The following is an 18,433-nucleotide window of genomic DNA, read 5'->3' on the forward strand; positions in this document are numbered from 1 at the left end:
TATGATAGTGTGCTAGTGTGATGGTGTGCTAGTGTGATGGTGTGCTAGTGTGATGGTGTGCTAGTGTGATGGTGTGATGGTGTGCTAGTGTGATGGTGTGATGGTGTGCTAGTGTGATGGTGTGCTAGTGTGATAGTGTGCTAGTGTGCTGGTGTGCTGTGTGATGGTGTGCTGTGTGCTGGTGTGATGTGTGATAGTGTGCTAGTATGATGGTGTGATGTGTGCTAGTGTGCTAGTGTGATAGTGTGCTAGTATGATAGTGTGCTAGTGTGATGGTGTGCTAGTGTGATGGTGTGCTAGTGTGATGGTGTGCTAGTGTGATGGTGTGATGGTGTGCTAGTGTGATGGTGTGATGGTGTGCTAGTGTGATGGTGTGCTAGTGTGATAGTGTGCTAGTGTGCTGGTGTGCTGTGTGATGGTGTGCTGTGTGCTGGTGTGATGTGTGATAGGGTGCTAGTATGATGGTGTGATGTGTGCTAGTGTGATAGTGTGCTAGTATGATAGTGTGCTAGTGTGATAGTGTGCTAGTATGATAGTGTGCTAGTGTGATGGTGTGCTAGTGTGATGGTGTGCTAGTGTGATGGTGTGATGGTGTGCTAGTGTGATGGTGTGCTAGTGTGATGGTGTGCTGTGTGATGGTGTGCTGTGTGATAGTGTGATGGTGTGCTAGTGTGATGGTGCGACTTATTACACAAAGCCGCAGGACACTAGCCAATAGCTTAACTTGTATACACTCCAAAGGCCAGAGGTACCCAAACTCCGCCATTACAGAGCATCTAATGTTCTATTCGCCCCAAACAAATTTGTATCTACTGTAATATGTAATTGCCCAGAACTCAAATCCATCTAGTACATACAGCCAGTGCCATCAGGGAAATATAATAATATACACCCAACCCTGTCATGGACATCTACTAATATACACCCAGTGTCATCAGGGACATATAATATACACCCAACCCTGTCATGGACATCTACTAATATACTACCAGTGCCATCAGGGGCATATAATAATATACACCAAACCCTGCCATGGACATCTACTAATATACACCCAGTGCCATCATGGACATCAGCTAATATACACCCAGTGCCATCAGGAGCATATAATAATATACACCCAACCCTGTCATGGACATCTACTAATATACACCCAGTGCCATCATGGACATCTGCTAATATACACCCAGTGCCACCAGGAGCATATAATAATATACAACCAGTACCTCATAATGACGCCCACTCAGGATCAGGGACATATGATAGTTGGAGTACACCAAATAATACCAGAAGCATCAAGTGATGGTATATTATATACCTAATAACACAGGTATCCAATGCTACAGTAGAGGAAGAACATAATATGCACCCTGTAGTGTATAGGTACATCTGTCTTATACCAGTGAATCACAGGCACCCTATACCAAGGTATCTTATACCAGTGTATTAGGGGCATCTTATATCAAGGGTATCTTATTACAGTGTATTAGGGGCATCTTATATCAAGGGCATCTTATACCAGTGTATCGGGGGCGTCTTATACCAGTGTATCGAGGGCGTCTTATCCCCAGTGTATCGGGGGCGGCTTATCCCCAGTGTATCGGGGGCGGCTTATCCCCAGTGTATCGGGGGCGTCTTATCCCCAGTGTATCGGGGGCGTCTTATCCCCAGTGTATCGGGGGCGTCTTATCCCCAGTGTATCGGGGGCGTCTTATACCCAATGTATCGGGGGCGTCTTATACCCAGTGTATCGGGGGCGTCTTATACCAGTGTATCGGGTGCGTCTTATCCCCAGTGTATCGGGGGCGTCTTATACCCAGTGTATCGGGGGCGTCTTATACCCAGTGTATCGGGGACGTCTTATACCCAGTGTATCGGGGGCGTCTTATCCCCAGTGTATCGGGGGCGTCTTATCCCCAGTGTATCGGGGGCGTCTTATCCCCGGTGTATCGGGGGCGTCTTATCCCCGGTGTATCGGGGGCGTCCTATCCCCGGTGTATCGAGGGCGTCTTATCCCCGGTGTATCGGGGGCGGCTTATCCCCAGTGTATCGGGGGCGTCTTATCCCCAGTGTATCGGGGGCGTCTTATACCAGTGTATCGGGGGCGTCTTATACCAGTGTATCGGGGCGTCTTATACCAGTGTATCGGGGGCGTCTTATACCAGTGTATCGGGGGCGTCTTATACCAGTGTATCGGGGGCGTCTTATACCAGTGTATCGGGGGCGTCTTATACCAGTGTATCGGGGGCGTCTTATACCAGTGTATCGGGGGCGTGTATCGGGGGCGTCTTATACCAGTGTATCGGGGGCGTCTTATACCAGTGTATCGGGGGCGTCTTATACCAGTGTATCGGGGGCGTCTTATACCAGGGTATCGGGGGCGTCTTATACCAGGGTATCGGGGGCGTCTTATACCAGGGTATCGGGGGCGTCTTATACCAGGGTATCGGGGGCGTCTTATACCAGGGTATCGGGGGCGTCTTATACCAGGGTATCGGGGGCGTCTTATACCAGTGTATCAGGGGCATCTTATACCAGGGTATCAAGGGCATCTTATACCAGTGTATCGGGGGCGTCTTATACCAGTGTATCGGGGGCGTCTTATACCAGTGTATCGGGGGCGTCTTATACCAGTGTATCGGGAGCGTCTTATACCAGGGTATCAGGGGCATCCTATACCAGTGTATCAGGGGCATCTTATACCAGGGTATCAAGGGCATCTTATACCAGTGTATCGGGGGCGTCTTATACCAGTGTATCGGGGGCGTCTTATACCAGTGTATCGGGAGCGTCTTATACCAGGGTATCGGGGGCGTCCTATACCAGTGTATCAGGGGCATCTTATACCAGGGTATCAATCAGGGGCATCTTATACCAGTGTATCAGGGGAATCTTATACCAGGGTATCAAGGGCATCTTATACCAGGGTATCAGGGGCATCTTATACCAGGGTATCAGGGGCATCTTATACCTGGGTATCAATCAGGGGCACCCTACAGCAGTGTATATAGGGGCATCCTATATAATACATCTCCAGTCCCTGGTAAAACTATTAGTACATACCAAGCATGGTCAGGGGCACCTAGGAAACATCCCCGGACACCCCCATCTCTGCTGTGTCCCCCTCCCCACATTCATACAGAAGCATTCTGCACCTACCTTCCGCCGCCCCCGGGAACAGCTGCAGCCCGATCCCCAAAACGAGGAGGGTGCAGGCGGCCGGAGCTCCTTGCAATCCCCGGTCCATGTCCCCTGTCCTGAAGTTACCGGGGAGGAGAGGGCGGCATCCCGGGGCCGACCCTACACACCGAGCAGCCGCTGCCGCAGCTTCCCCTCTGTCCGCCGCCGCTGCTGCTCGGTCCCCGGGGGGCAGGGAGACACCTAGTGGCCAGCCGGGGGTACTGCACGCAGGAGGAGGGATGAGACAAAGCACTGTGTGCCGGGGGTGATGAGGGGGCTCCTCTGAGACCCCCACACATGGATCCTCGGGGTCATAGAATAGAGGGCTGGAGACCCCCATTTACACCCAGGGCCCAGCTCACCCTCTCACCTTATTCCTGCTCATACTGTAGCAAGGGGGCTTCCAAAATATATGCTGCAAAGCGCTTACAGCATGTCTGGGCAACCTGTGGTTCTCCTGTTATGGTGGAACTACAAGTTCCAGGCTGACCACAATCATTGAAACCACCACACAGTCACACTGGGAACTTTAACGTCATAAATACCCCCCAGGACCGTTTATGGGCCGCTTATAACACCTGATAAGGGTGATTCATAAAACCTCAAATCTGAGGCCCCAGCAGAAATCTTCTTATAGTGTTATCCTGGTAATTGTGTATCTGTGTGACAGTGACCACAATTACAGGGGGGTAAAATGAGGTATCTGGTGTCACCTGCTTAGTGCAGACTAGGTGCAAAGAGCATTATTCCGTGCCCAAAGCTGTTTTGTTTTGCAGGCGGCATATAGCACAAAACAACCTGACTCAACTTGGCCAGCGGCGCCACCGATCGATGGACCCAGCGACTGTGCGACTGATTTTGGTGAGCATACACACTTACCAATCAGCCGCATGATCTGTCTGGCCAGATATCACAACTGGGCGGGCATTTAAATATGCCCGCCCAGTTGTGATGTAATTGTCGCTGGCTCCTGGGGCCATACTATGGGTCGGTCGGTCGTCTGAACACACACGCAGATGTGAACGATATATTTTTCAGATATATCACATTTTGCATGCTGCACGGCTGATGCAATAAATCTGTGAATGACGTCGTTCACAGATACATCACGTGCACACACGGACCGATGCACTACAAGATATACAATCCAGTGTGTGCACATCCTGGTGGAGGGGGTGGCATAACTCGGACGTCAGCTAATACTTTTAATAAGACACGTTTTAGACCATCATCAACTCAGCATCAGCGGACAGTCGGTATAAAAAAAAAAAAAATCACACATAAGGGGCATTTTATCCAAAGCAATAAGCCTTAAATCCTGCAAAAATGGGACATTTCCAAATCATTCAGGGCATCTACTTATTTTTCTCTGCCCGCAGCTGGCGTTGGCCATATAGAGGGAGAGGGTACTGCTGTGAAGGATTGAAGTTTGGGGGGGAGAGTCTGCTCAGCGGATGAGCACAGAAGAGGTGATAAACAGGGGCAGATCAGAGGCTGATGTAAGTGAGAGTAAAGGTGGGTACACACCAGGCAGATATATCTGTAGATGATTGTCATTCATTCTAGGATTTTTATCACCCGGGGCAAGACAGTAATTTGTGTTCCCCCATAGTAATGCCCCCATAGTAATGCCCCCTGCAGCAGTGCACCTATAGTAATGCCCCCTGAGGTAATGCCCCTGTAGTAGTGCCCATATAGTAATGCCCCTGTAGTAGTGCCCCTGTAGTACTGCCCATATAGTAATGCCCCATTGTAATTCCCCTGTAGTAGTGCCCATATGGTAATGCCCCCACAGTAGTGCCCATATAGTAATGCCCCTGTAGTAGTGCCCATATGGTAATGCCCCTGTAGTAGTGCCCATATGGTAATGCCCCCATAGTAATGCCCCTGTAGTAGTGCCCATATGGTAATGCCCCTGTAGTAGTGCCCATATAGTAATGCCCCTGTAGTAGTGCCCATATAGTAATGCCCCTGTAGTACTGCCCATATAGTAATGCCCCATTGTAATTCCCCTGTAGTAGTGCCCATATGGTAATGCCCCCACAGTAGTGCCGATATAGTAATGCCCCTGTAGTAGTGCCCATATGGTAATGCACCTGTAGTAGTGCCCATATGGTAATGCCCCTGTAGTAGTGCCCATATAGTAATGCCCCTGTAGTAGTGCCCATATGGTAATGCCCCTGTAGTAGTGCCCATATAGTAATGCCCCTGTAGTAGTGCCCCTGTAGTAATGCCCCTGTAGTACTGCCCATATAGTAATGCCCCATTGTAATTCCCCTGTAGTAGTGCCCATATGGTAATGCCCCCACAGTAGTGCCCATATAGTAATGCTCCTGTAGTAGTGCCCATATGGTAATGCCCCTGTAGTAGTGCCCATATGGTAATGCCCCCATAGTAATGCCCCTGTAGTAGTGCCCATATGGTAAAGCCCCTGTAGTAGTGCCCCTGTAGTACTGCCCATATAGTAATGCCCCATTGTAATTCCCCTGTAGTAGTGCCCATATGGTAATGCCCCCACAGTAGTGCCGATATAGTAATGCCCCCATAGTAATGCCCTGTAGTAGTGCCCATATGGTAATGCCCCTGTAGTAGTGCCCATATGGTAATGCCCCCATAGTAATGCCCCTGTAGTAGTGCCCATATGGTAATGCCCCTGTAGTAGTGCCCCTGTAATAGTGCCCATATGGTAATGCCCCTGTAGTAGTGCCCATATAGTAATGCCCCTGTAGTAGTGCCCATATGGTAATGCCTGGGTAGTAGTGCCCATATGGTAATGCCCCTGTAGTAGTGCCCATATAGTAATGCCCCTGTAGTAGTGTCCATATGGTAATGCCCCCATAGTAATGCCCCTGTAGTAGTGCCCATATGGTAATGCCCCTGTAGTAGTGCCCATATAGTAATGCCCCTGTAGTAGTGCCCATATGGTAATGCCCCTGTAGTAGTGCCCATATAGTAATGCCCCTGTAGTAGTGCCCATATGGTAATGCCCCCATAGTAATGCCCCTGTAGTAGTGCCCATATGGTAATGCCCCTGTAGTAGTGCCCATATAGTAATGCCCCTGTAGTGCCATTTACACAAAAAAAAACAATACTTACCTTAATCCCCGCTCCTGCATCCGCCTCCGTCTGATCTGCCCGGCTGCTCCTCGGAACTTTGGGAGAGATGTAATGACGTCTCCCATAGTGCCCATGGGGAGAGCCGGAAGCTGGAGTTCAGGAGAGAACTCCAGCCTCCGGCTACCGCGGCGCTGCAGGGAAGGAGCCGGGCGCCCGCTGAGATTGTATTACCAGCGTCAGGCTGGTGAACACTGGCGGCATACCCGGTGCACATGCACCTCCAGCCCCCCCTCTAGTTGCGGCCATGTTCATATACACTGAACAACCATCACCTTCCGAGTTCGCCCCCCTCCCCACGGCTGGCACTGCTTGTGCACGGGCGATCAGCAGATCTGCAGATATATCTGTCCATTGCCTGTCTGAACGACGTCTGTCACTGACATATCACTGGTACCCTGACCGACGGGCACCAGATATACTGACCAATCAATCGATCGGCCAATATATCTGTCAGTGTGTAGCCAGCTTTAGGGAAAGTATCAGAACTCAGCACTTTTTACTATTCAATTACAAAACTGTGTTGCATCAATGTAGCAATGAAAGGGTGAAATCGCCGCCTTCAGTTGCCGATAACCTTTTAAAATGTGTTATTTTAATGTTTAAATTACAGAATACACATGTATAAAGGGACAGGCCTGGTATCTGCCCCACCTGTGGGCACCAGTGACCCTAGTAGGGAAACCACACGAGAGGGCACTTCCGTTCCAATCCATGTGTGCGTCGTCCAATCACTGCAGAGAGGGACTGGGGGCATAACACGAGATCAGCCTCCAATTCTACTCGCAGTAGGGGGTAAATTTACTAAAGTAAGAGTTTTTAGAAGTGAGTTTTAGAAGAGATGTTGCCCATAGCAACTAATCAGATTCTACCTAACATTTAACTAGCACCTTCTAGAAGATAATAGCTAGAATCTGATTGGTTGCTATGGGCAACATCTCTTTTAAAATTCACTTCTAAAAACTCTCACTTTAGTAAATTTACCCCTGAGGGCGTAGCACGTGGCCAAGGCCTCTTTTTCATCCATGCACCTCTGCTGCAGACCCCTGGTACACCCCTCCTATGAATAATGATGTATATAATGTATGGCCAATAAACACAGTTCATCTTTCATGTACTGTCTATGAAAGCAGATAGATAGATGTAATGAGGAGCGACGTGTATGGTGATGTGTAGTAATGATAGAAAAGTTGTATTTATTTTTTTACTTGCAGAGTTACCGGTATGTCTTCCCCATAGTATACAACTGTAGTTCCAAAAATAACCAAGGTGCGGAAAGCACAATGTTATTTTGAAGTTTTACTATGTGAATTAGGCTTTGTGAATAATGCTGAGGGAGTGGTAGTAATTGGGCAGTAATATAATCATTTTATTATGCGTAGTCTTCCTCTGCGTGCCCCTCCTCCTGCTTTGTGCTTGGGTGCCCTGTTAATGTTTCATTATATTGGTTATATTATATTACCCTCGCCAGCAGAGCCTGAAATATTAATGAGCTGAACCACACAGGAATGTGAGACCTGAGTTATTCATCTGTTCAAGCCCATAAATGAGCTGACAAGGGCCGAATCCAGCGCTGACAAACAGCTGCCAGGGGTCCTGCGCAGGAGGCGTGGCTGCCCACTAGCCCCTTACAGCCTGCCCTGAATAATTATTAGTCAGCTTGAGGTCAGTGTAAAATGTAAAGTGTACGGCAAATATATATGCAGGGACCTCTCACCTTCTCTGTCAGGTATATATACTGTCATTCCTGTATTACACTGTGCTATACGCTGGTGCTGTATAAAGCCCAAAATGCTGAGTCATAGAGACAATCAGCTCTGCACCAATACACCCAGATACACTTACACCCAGCAAGGTCATTAGCACCGGGAAAGTTTGTTGGCATTTGTTTTTATTTATTGAAATAAAAAAAGGCATTTGCTATTAGGTTTGATTAAATAATAAGAAAAAAAAACTGTATAGTACAGCAGGTATAATCACCCTTCTCGTGTATGAATGAAAGCAGCAAAAAATTCAATTCAAAATATATACCCAAAAAGTTATATAATATGAGCACGAGCAAAGCACCTATCAGCTTCAGAGGAGAATCCGCCAATCAGAAACGGCTGGTTACTGCTGGTGACATAGGCCCTGATTCAGAGCCGGACGCTCTGACCAGAGCGCTCGCTCTGAATCAGGGCCCACCTCCATTAATATGGAGCGTCCTCCTGGACGCTCGTATAGCTGTGGGTCACCACCCACAGCATATACGAGTGTGCAGGATGATGGTCGCGATGGTCTTGACCATCGCGACCATCGAAACAGCGAGCAAAAGCCTGCGGTTGAGTTTTTCAACCGCAAGGCCAGGAGTGATTTTGGCTCTATCAGTGGGGCCGGCTTCAGACGGTAGGCGTTCCCTTGGGAACGCCTCCGTCTGGCAGGCACGCCCACCAAAGGGGGCGTGCTGTCAGTCAACATCGACAGCATGCCCCCTTTGATGAGACACTCTGAGCGAAGGAAAGTCCTTCGCTCGTCGCCTCTCGCACATGCGCACGACGGAGCTCCCTCCGTCGTGCGCATGCGCAGTCAGACCATCGACCCACTTGCGAGCGGACAGCCGCTCGCGAGTGTGTCTGAATGAGGGCCATAGTCATCGTCATAGTTACCCCAGACCTCAGGCACCTATCAGCATCAGAGGAGAATCCGCCAATCAGAAACGGCTGGTTACTGCTGGTGACATAGGCCCTCATTCAGACCCACTCGCGAGCGGCTGTCCGCTCGCAAGTGGGTCGATGGTCTGCACTGTGCATGCGCAGGGAGCTCCGTCGTGCGCATGCGCGAGACGCGACGAGCGAAGGACTTTCCTTCGCTCGGAGTGTCTCATCAAAGGGGGCGTGCTGTCGATGTTGACTGACAGCACGCCCCCTTTGGTGGGCGTGCCGGGGGCGTGCCTGCCAGACGGAGGCGTTCCCAAGGGAACGCCTACCGTCTGAAGCCGGCCCCACTGACATCACTAGTGATGTCAGTGGGAGTGAATTTGGCTCTGATAGAACCAAAATCACTCCTGGCCTTGCGGTTGAAAAACTCAACCGCAGGCTTTTGCTCGCAGTTTCGATGGTCGCAATGGTCAAGACCATCGCGACCATCATCCTGCACGCTCGTATATGCTGTAGGTGGTGACCCACAGCTATACGAGCGTCCAGGAGGACGCTCCATATTAATGGAGGTGGGCCCTGATTCAGAGCGAGCGCTCTGGTCAGAGCGTCCGGCTCTGAATCAGGGCCATAGTCATCATCATAGCTACCCCAGACCTCAGGCACCTATCAGCTTCAGAGGAGAATGCACCAACCAGCCAATCAGAAACGGCTGGTTACTGCTGGTGACATAGTCATTGTCATAGCTACCCCAGACCTCAGGCACCCGCAAAGTGTATCTGCGTCTTCATGCTGTGCTGCCTCAATTCGGCACCTTTTTTTAATATTTTTATACTCTATAGTCTCCGTTTGCACGCCTCTTCCCTCTCTCATTCCACCTACCGCCAAGCGTAAGGAGGCGCAATTACCGAATCTATGCAAAGGGGTAGGTGTACGATTTGGGGTGGGGGGTTATGTGCGCAGTACAAATTGCATATTTTACGTAAAACAAACGGCCCAACTCATCGTCAGCCCCTATGAGAATATAGAAGAAAAAATTCTAAAACACAGACAAAAAAAAAAAAGGAAAAAAATAAATTCTATAACCAAACATTTTTGAAAAGTGAAGCCACGATGTCTATCTTACAATACTGTGCAGTGCTGCAAACCAGGCACGTTCCCCTCACCATCTAGGCAGCTTGCAATGCGGTTTTCAGTGTTGGGAGACAGGAAACCTAATTTACAAAGCACAAAGCAGCTGAGGCACAAATGAATCGTTGGTAATAATGCTACACACATCCAGTGGTGGATCAACCGTACCCTATCCAAATTCTGCTATGGGGACAGACGATGCTCATCACCCTATGTGGACGCAACTCAGCTCCCTCCAAGTCACATAGGCTGGCAAAACCAGGCATTGATATAGCGCTAGAAGGCAGGGATGTTAGACAATTCTCACGGGCTATATTATACCTTCATTTATACTTTTTTTTTTTTTTTTTTTTTTTTTTTTACTAAAGGTGTGGCTGTGGGGTTGGGTAAGGCAGCCATTATCCCCTTTAACCAATCCTGGCTGATCCCCTTATCTATCCATAAGGCCTGGTCACTTTACACTTACTGACTAGTGGCCGGGATGGGGGTCACATGCCGCAAGACCCCTCTCAGCACTGATTCCGCAAAGTCTGGGCTAAGGGAAGTAACTTCTAGATTTAATGTCCAGACTTCCAGGGCTTTGTCTCCAGAGTCTAGTGCAGTGAACGGCAGTATGCTCATGTCCCCGGGAAAGGTGAGGTTAGGGATAGGCACCCCCGGGGAGAAATTAGGGTTAAGCACCCCCTAACCCCCACCCCGGGAGTGTTAGGGTTAGGCTGTGGAGAGGAGGGTTGAGGTTAAGCACCACCGGGGAGAGGTTAGAGTTAGTTACCCCCCCCCACACTGGGAGACTTAGGTTTAGGGTGCCAGGAGGGGAGGTTAGGGTTAGGCACAACCAAGGGAGGGTTAGGGGGGGAGAGGGAGGGTTAGGGTACTTACCTGTTAGGTACTTCTCCTCCTGTCGGGCTTCCGCGGTCGGGATTTTCTATACCATTCCCATCATAGAACATTTTTACCTGAGCGGGCATGGCCATGTCCGCTATAGCGACCCGGCACACAATATGCCCACACATGTTCTCCAAACTCTCACAAGTCACTCAGATGTCCCCACATGCCATTCAGATCTTACCAGGTGCCATGAAGACCTCTTCCATATCTACTGCTCAACCCTGGGAACCCAGCCACAAGGTGTGGTGATTTTTATTAACCCGATTTTTACATGTCCCTGGCAGTGACGGAGGTCCGCCTTGGCCAGTGCTATTTAATGGGGTTGTTTTTGTTCCAACCAGGCATAATGTACTTCTAGTTGACAAGCTTAACGTTGATGGCAATATATGGAAGGAACATTCCCTGCAGTTTAAAGTCGCTATAAACCTTGTTACACGTCCTGGTATTGGGTAATACATTACCAAAGGTGAATCAGCTGTAACACTTCTCTGTTCCTATAAGCATATCAGTAAATTCCAGTTGCCAGTCCGTCACTGGAGGTGCTGTGGGCACACTATTAACAGGTCTGGGCAGGCAGAATGACTGTACTGGGATATTTAGCTGGATCTTGTGATTTTAGCCATTATTTGTAAGGTTGTGCCTGAGAATTTATACAGAAATGACTCATTATTTAATGATCAATGTTTATCTCATACTTTGCCAATGAAGCGACGAGTAACTACAGGGCAGCACAGATGGTGTAATGGTTAGCATTGCTACCTCACAGCACTGAGGTCAGGGGTTTGATTCCCACTATGAGCCGTAATCAGCGAAAAAACTTCGCCTATTGCCACTTTTTGCCTGGTCGGAACTTATCTCCACATTCTATTCCAGCCGTAATTCGCCTACGCGGAAACTCAATGCAATGTCAGAGGCGAAAAAGATTCGCCTATGAATAGCAGATAAGAAGAAGAGCAAAATCTTTATTATGGGGTGCAAACGTGGGAAAAAACCCAGAACCCTTGGCACAGTCCCCCAAAGGACAAATCTTGAATAAAAAGTAAAAAAAAAAAAACACCCCAAAAAGGTACTTTCATTTTTTGGGGTGAAAAAGTAAAAAGTGGAGGGACAAGCATAAAAACTAGCGAACTAGACTTTTTGAGGGTCTGCAAGGATGGGTCAGGTGTTTTGGGGATTGCAGGTGCGTTTTTGACATTTTTTAAAAGTTCACTTTAGAAACATTTAAATATGCTAGCACCCATTTTCCTGTACCCCAAATTTGCCAGAACTACTTATTTTCTCCAAAAAATGCAGCTTTATACCATTCTTCACCACTTCTGCATAGACGCTTATAAGAAGCTAATTAAACTACTTAAGTACCCCAAACACTTTTATTAGAGGTATTAGTACACATCTACATTGGTTCCCTATGTTAGTGCATCTTTTTGGGGGGTACAGACTGATTTCCCCACTTCTGACAGTACTTTGAGCCTGTTCCGCATTCGCCGCTTTCCGTTTTTGCGTGGTTTGGAATTGAATAGGGGCTGAAAAGCTGGGACGTGCACAAAAAGTTTTCGCCTCTGAAACAGGCGAAGGAGGCGGAAAGACGGACAGGCAAAACCTTTGTGACTTTTCGCCTCTAAATGAATACGGGCCTATGGCCCTACCTGTGTGGAGTTTGTATATTCTCCCTGTGCTTGCGTTGGGTTTCTTACCACACTCCAAAAATATACTTGTAGGTTAATTGGATCCCAACAAAAATTAACCCTAGTGTGTATGTGTGAGAGCATGTGGTAGGGAATATAGGGTCTCATTCAGAGGCGCTCGTAAGCGGCCGTTCGCTCGTTCTAAGCGATGTTCGCACATCTGCACATGCGTATGGATTGTAATACGCATGCGCGAACCAGTCAGTGCGGCCGAAAATCGTGTGCTCGCTAAATAGCGAATGCCTGCTAATTTGAGTGACAGGAGGAGGCGTATGTGGGTGGTAACGGGAAGGTGCTTGAAAACGGGGAGTGGTGATCAGAACGCAGGTGTGCCTAAAGGTCAAAACGGGCGTTTTATGGGTGTGCATAATTAATACAGCAGCGTCATTGACCACGTCACTTGGTTATTTTATAGTCAGAACTGCTCGCAAGATTGCGGTAGGAAAAACCAACCCCAAGAATAGCGAGCAGTTCATACGCTGTTCGATGTACTCGATTAATCTATTAAATAGCGGACATGACGTATGATGCGAGCGGCCAGGGGGCGTAATTTTCAAAATAACGACCGCATGTTTTGTTAGCTCGTTCAGACATAGAGGCGGCAACAGACCACAAGGAGCGAACGGATCATTTAAATAGCCACCCCCTTTATCAGAACGACCGTCCGCAAATAACGTCCGGCTCTGAATCAGACCCATAGAGTGTAAGCTCCACTGGGGCAGGGACTGATGTGAATGGACAAATATTCTCTCTGTAAAGCGCTGTGGAATATGTGTGCGACATATAAGAAAAGTAAATAAGTTACCGGCACAGAGCACACTGACAGGAATGACTCAACTCCTCCCATGGGGCACAGAGCTACACGGTGACATTTAGGTATATTGTTACGGTCTGTGCCACATTTCCAATCACAGCCGCATAGTTTCTCTGAGACTAAAGGAATACACCGGTCCTTCAGGTTTAACCAGGGCTGTAATGAGGGGTGTGCACCTGTTTTCAGCTTGCAGGGAGCAAAGACCAGCACCCGGCTACATACAGAGGCGTCCATCTTCCTGAACCCAGTGTGACATCATGACGTCATGTGCTCCCCTGGGCAGGGGGGGGGGGGGGTTCTGTGCCCCACTATGTCACAGGGTTCAATGTGTAATAAATCTAGGTGGCCGTTCGTAAGCCATCCTGACATTTAACTCAGTGTAAGTATTAATGTCCATTTTGGTTCATGTCTGGCAACATAAGTGAGGCTGGAATATGACGTCACTGACAGGCAGGAAGTGGCTGCCTACTGTCTCTTGATGGCATCTACAAAGATGCCCAATGACGAGGCTGACGGTCATTTTCAGGCCAAGCATGAGGTAATATCAGACCAGTTGCCTGGTATCGGCTGGTATGAAATGGTTTGTGGCCAGCATACAAAGGGTTACATCCAGCCAATGAATTTGCCACCGCAATCTGCCTGACTGCGGCTTTTTTCTTCCGAAACCAAACAAAAATAATTTTTGCCATCATCTCTTTATTATAGAATCCTCTCAGTTCCTTTATTGACGAGGTTTTCCCTCACTGAACCCTTTCCAGTTCTCTTTCCTATATACACCAGGACCCAAAACTATACAACATATAGAAACCGTGGTCTTATCAATGACTTATACCAGAGGTTCCGCAAACTCCACCATTACAGTCCAGGCTTTAAGGATATCCATGCTTTAGCACAGCTGAAATAGTTCCTCAGTCAATTTGATTTTAACCATCTGGGCTCAAGCATGGATATCCTTGAAACCTGGACTGTAATGGCAGCGTTTGGGAACCTTTGGCTTATACAGTGATATTACTGCATGATTGTGTTACATACACAGACCCCCCTTTTGCATGTGCCCCAAGATTCATCAACCTCACATAGCGAATCGCGTCGCCATGCCCCCACCCCGCATCGCCTACTTCTAGATGCGGGAGGGCTGCCCACTCTCTGGCGAGCCAGGAGAACTCCCGCAAATTCAGTACGCTCATGGGGTGGGCAGGTATGGAGAACACTTTCTGCCCACGGTCTTGTTCAACGTATTTGAGGCACATGGAGCAAGTCATTTGGAGTTATTATAACCATCCATTATGCTGACATATTACGCAGTGTGTGTTGGGGTATATAGGAACATTGGGAGGCTGAGTGTTACCGGAGGGACAGTAGGTGGCGCTGTGCTTCAGAAATTGGGACACTGCACTAGTCTGTTGTAGAACATGTCTGTAATGCTCCATCTTGTTATATATTACGTTACGATGCGTTACCCTGTTCTGGGCTCAGGAAGTTTTCCCCGACTGTTGATGTGAACGCCAGAAATGTACATATGGTCTGAATCAGGCTGCGCCAGCAATGGAATATCAAAGTAAATTAAGCGACTGACAAATGGATCTGTCTACTCATTTACGTGGATGAACTTGTTGCCTGTTTTGAGCAAGAAGGGGATGAAATGGAAATACTACGAGTCCTAGCTCAGAACTTTGAGACTAGAGATCTTAGACACATCTCCCTTTACCAGGGTATTCAGACTGGCAGAGGAGCAGATGGTAGTCTTCTTAATTAAAGACACAAAATACAGAAGATTATTGAGAAACTTGGGATGTAAGACCATTAAACCAGTTCCAAAGTAACTAATTACACAAAGGCAAAGAGTAACCAAGATATTTCTCCATCAGATTCGCACTGTACAACCCCCAGACCTAACATGACAGCAGCATCGGTATCTTAGGTAGAACACAAACCTGATTTATTGGGAAGCTGTGGAAAAGAGTATACGCTGTTTATAAGAGAACTATGAACTTTCAGCTAAGACTTCCAGCAACTGGCAATTGTGACATGACTGGACACATGAATCCAGATTCTACTGGAGACTACTGATAGAAAGTCCACCAGTGGCTGGTTACTGATCCTCGGGCAGTTGTACCTAGCAGAAAGTAATCGTATTTATTGCTTTCTGTCACAAAGGCAGATTACGTTGCACCTACAAATACAATTCAAGAGGGGACATGGCTGAGGCAACCGTCAGCCGACCCGGGACTACGGCAGGCAGAACTGACAGAAGTCTTTGCAGCGAACCAAGGACATTAAATGTGAAGGATCCTTTCTGGAGAGGTCTTCAAGAACAAGGTCTTCTTAATTTACAGTACCTTAAAACAGAGGACATGATTGTAGACAAAGGGCCTGATTCAGAGCCGTTCGCTATTTGTGGTCGTTCGTTCAAAAACAAGGGCTGGCTATTCAAATGATCCGTTCGCAAATTGCAGTCTGTTCCCACCTCTAAGTCTGAACGAGCGAGCAAAACATACGCTCGTTTATTTGATAAAAACGCCCCCTGGCCGCACGCACCATACGTCATGTCCGCTATTTATTAGATTAATCGAGTACATCGTACAGCGTATGAACTGCTCGCTATTCTTGTGGTTGGTGTTTTCAACCGCTATTTTGCGAGCAGTTCTGAGTTAAAAAAAACCAAGTGACGTGGTCAATGACGCTGCTGTATTAATTATGCACTCCCTTAAAACGCCCGTTTTGACCTTTAAGCACGCCTGCGTTCGGATCTCCACTCCCCGTTTTCAAGCACCTTCCCCTGTTACCACCCACATACGCCTCATTCTGTCACTCAAAATAGCAGGCCCTCGCTATATTGCGTACCAACAATTTTCGGCCGCACTGACTGGTTCGCGCATGCGTACTAAAAACCGTACGCATGCGCAGATGTGCGAACATCGCTCGGAACGAGCGTACTGCCGCTAGCGAGTGGCTCTGAATGAGGGCCAAAGTCCCTTCCTGTGGAAAGACATCACATGTTATTAATAAAAATAGGTTTGACAGATTACCCCTCTGCAATTGGGGAAGGGCACGAGTATAGCAACAGCTGCAGGCAAAGCGTTACTGTAGGAACAGTAGGTGGCGCTGTTTCATAAGATGAGAACGTGCTCCATTGTAGAACTTCTTTGTAATCCTCCTGTCACAAATTGCAGCAACTTTAGCTCATTCCCCTGTGACGTATAATCAAATAAGTTATGCTCTGAGAGAAAACATTCTATTCCTTGTAGTGCCAGTTCAGGGGCAGAAAGGGGTCTTGTTCGCACTGGTCTCTGCTGCCAGAGGTGGTTATCGGGGATGCTCCAAGGAAATCATGTTGTTACTGAGTCTCACATATGCCAGTACTAAGATGGAGGTAACTACAGTACTTGTCAAAAGTCTGAGCACACCCCCTGAAATCGAAAAGAAGCTTGTATATCGTACATTCTGCTACTTGTGTATGAATGGAGTATGATAAAAAAATAACAAAATACATTAATTCCGTATCGATGCAACCCGGAAAATCGATAGAGATGTGTAAAAAAATGAGTATACTATAATAATGGCCACAGTAGCCGTGCCGCTTAAACTCATAATAAATGCCCACGGTAACGGTGCCAAAACCGCTCAAAATTTTATCAAGAAAACGAACTGGTCGTCCAAAAGCAGCAACTGTTCGTGAGGATAACTTCATTGTGACTACTAGCAAGCGTAACAGACGTTTGACCGCTCCGGAAATAGGAATGGAGTTGTGGAAAAGTCGTTCCCAGTCTGTGTCCAATAGGACGGTGGCCAGGTGCTTGCAGAAATATGGCCTTAGTGCTAGGGTTGAGGTAAGAAAACCACTTCTACGTGCTACAAACATAACAAAAAGGTACGCATGGGCTAAGAAGCATAAGGGTTGGACTAAGGAACTGTGTAGCACCAACAGTTTAGCATGGAGGAGGCCATGTGATGGTTTGGGGATGTTTCGCGGGCAACCAAGTTGGTGACTTAGAATCGACGGAATAATGGATGAAAAGGTATACCACAACATATTAGTGCGTCATGCGATTCCCTCCGGAAGGCGACTTGTGGGTCAGAACTTCGTTTTCCAACAAGATAACGATCCAAAACATACGTCCAAGTTGTGTTCTAATTATTTACAAAAGAAAGAAGAAGCTCAAATCGTAACAAAAATGGAATGGCCACCTCAATCACCCGATGTTTCACCCATCGAGCTTTTGTGGGAAGAGCTAGACAGGAAAGTCTGAAAACAGATGCCTACCAACACTGAGGGCCTCTGGGAGGCTCCTCAAAGCTGCTGGAGTCGAATGGATCGCCAAAAACTGGAAAAATTAGTGAATAGGATACCAAGGATATGCAAAGCGCTTATCAAAGCTAAGGGTCGTCACTTCAATGAAAGCAGACTACCTAAAACTACCTAAATAAACTTGCCTAAAAGTCCAAACAAGTATTTTTTTTTTGTTTCCTTATTGATCAAACAGTTGTTTATTTTGTTACTGTGCAGTTACATTGAAAATTACTTAAAGTATACTGGTGTGCTCAGACTTTTGACAAGTACTGTATATGGACTCGGAGTCACATCACATCAGCATTATCCATGCCTTGTGTGCCTCATCCACTCTACTAACCCAGAAAAGTGGCTGCAGTAGTGCCAGACTATTGTATCCTTGTACCATGTCTATTGTTGCTTTGAGCTTCAACTCTGGTCACAAATACTGAGGATCGTGGGGCCTCCAGCATTTGGGAACAAGAAGTTGACAATATATTGCCGATACTATTACAGAAGATTCTGCCACATTTGATGGATCCCACTGGGGCCACTGTAGCATTACCAGAGCCGCCATTGTTGTGAGCACCCTAATGCTCCAGGCGTAGTTGACCATTATATATTGTCACCTACATGATACGTAAGTAACAGGTACCTGCAGTCTTTATACTAAATGTGAAGGAACCACAACGCAAGGTGAGTTAGCAGAAAAGTTTGA

General features: G+C 47.6%; 1 protein-coding gene across 2 annotated transcripts in view; it reads right to left on the minus strand.

Moving 5' to 3' along the window:
* The window catches only part of KIAA1549 (KIAA1549 ortholog), a 118,949-nt gene extending 115,610 nt beyond the window's left edge, over window positions 1–3,339 (minus strand). For both annotated transcript variants that reach the window (XM_088463171.1, XM_088463170.1), the window contains exon 1: window positions 3,160–3,339. In XM_088463171.1, the coding sequence (XP_088319297.1) occupies window positions 3,160–3,247 (88 nt within the window). In that variant the 5' untranslated portion in view covers window positions 3,248–3,339. The remainder of the gene's footprint in view (window positions 1–3,159) is intronic.
* Window positions 3,340–18,433: the final 15,094 nt, after the last annotated feature.

The sequence above is a fragment of the Taudactylus pleione genome, unplaced genomic scaffold, assembly GCF_031769625.1.
Source record: "Taudactylus pleione unplaced genomic scaffold, aTauple2 ptg001329l, whole genome shotgun sequence".
NCBI lineage: Eukaryota > Metazoa > Chordata > Amphibia > Anura > Myobatrachidae > Taudactylus > Taudactylus pleione.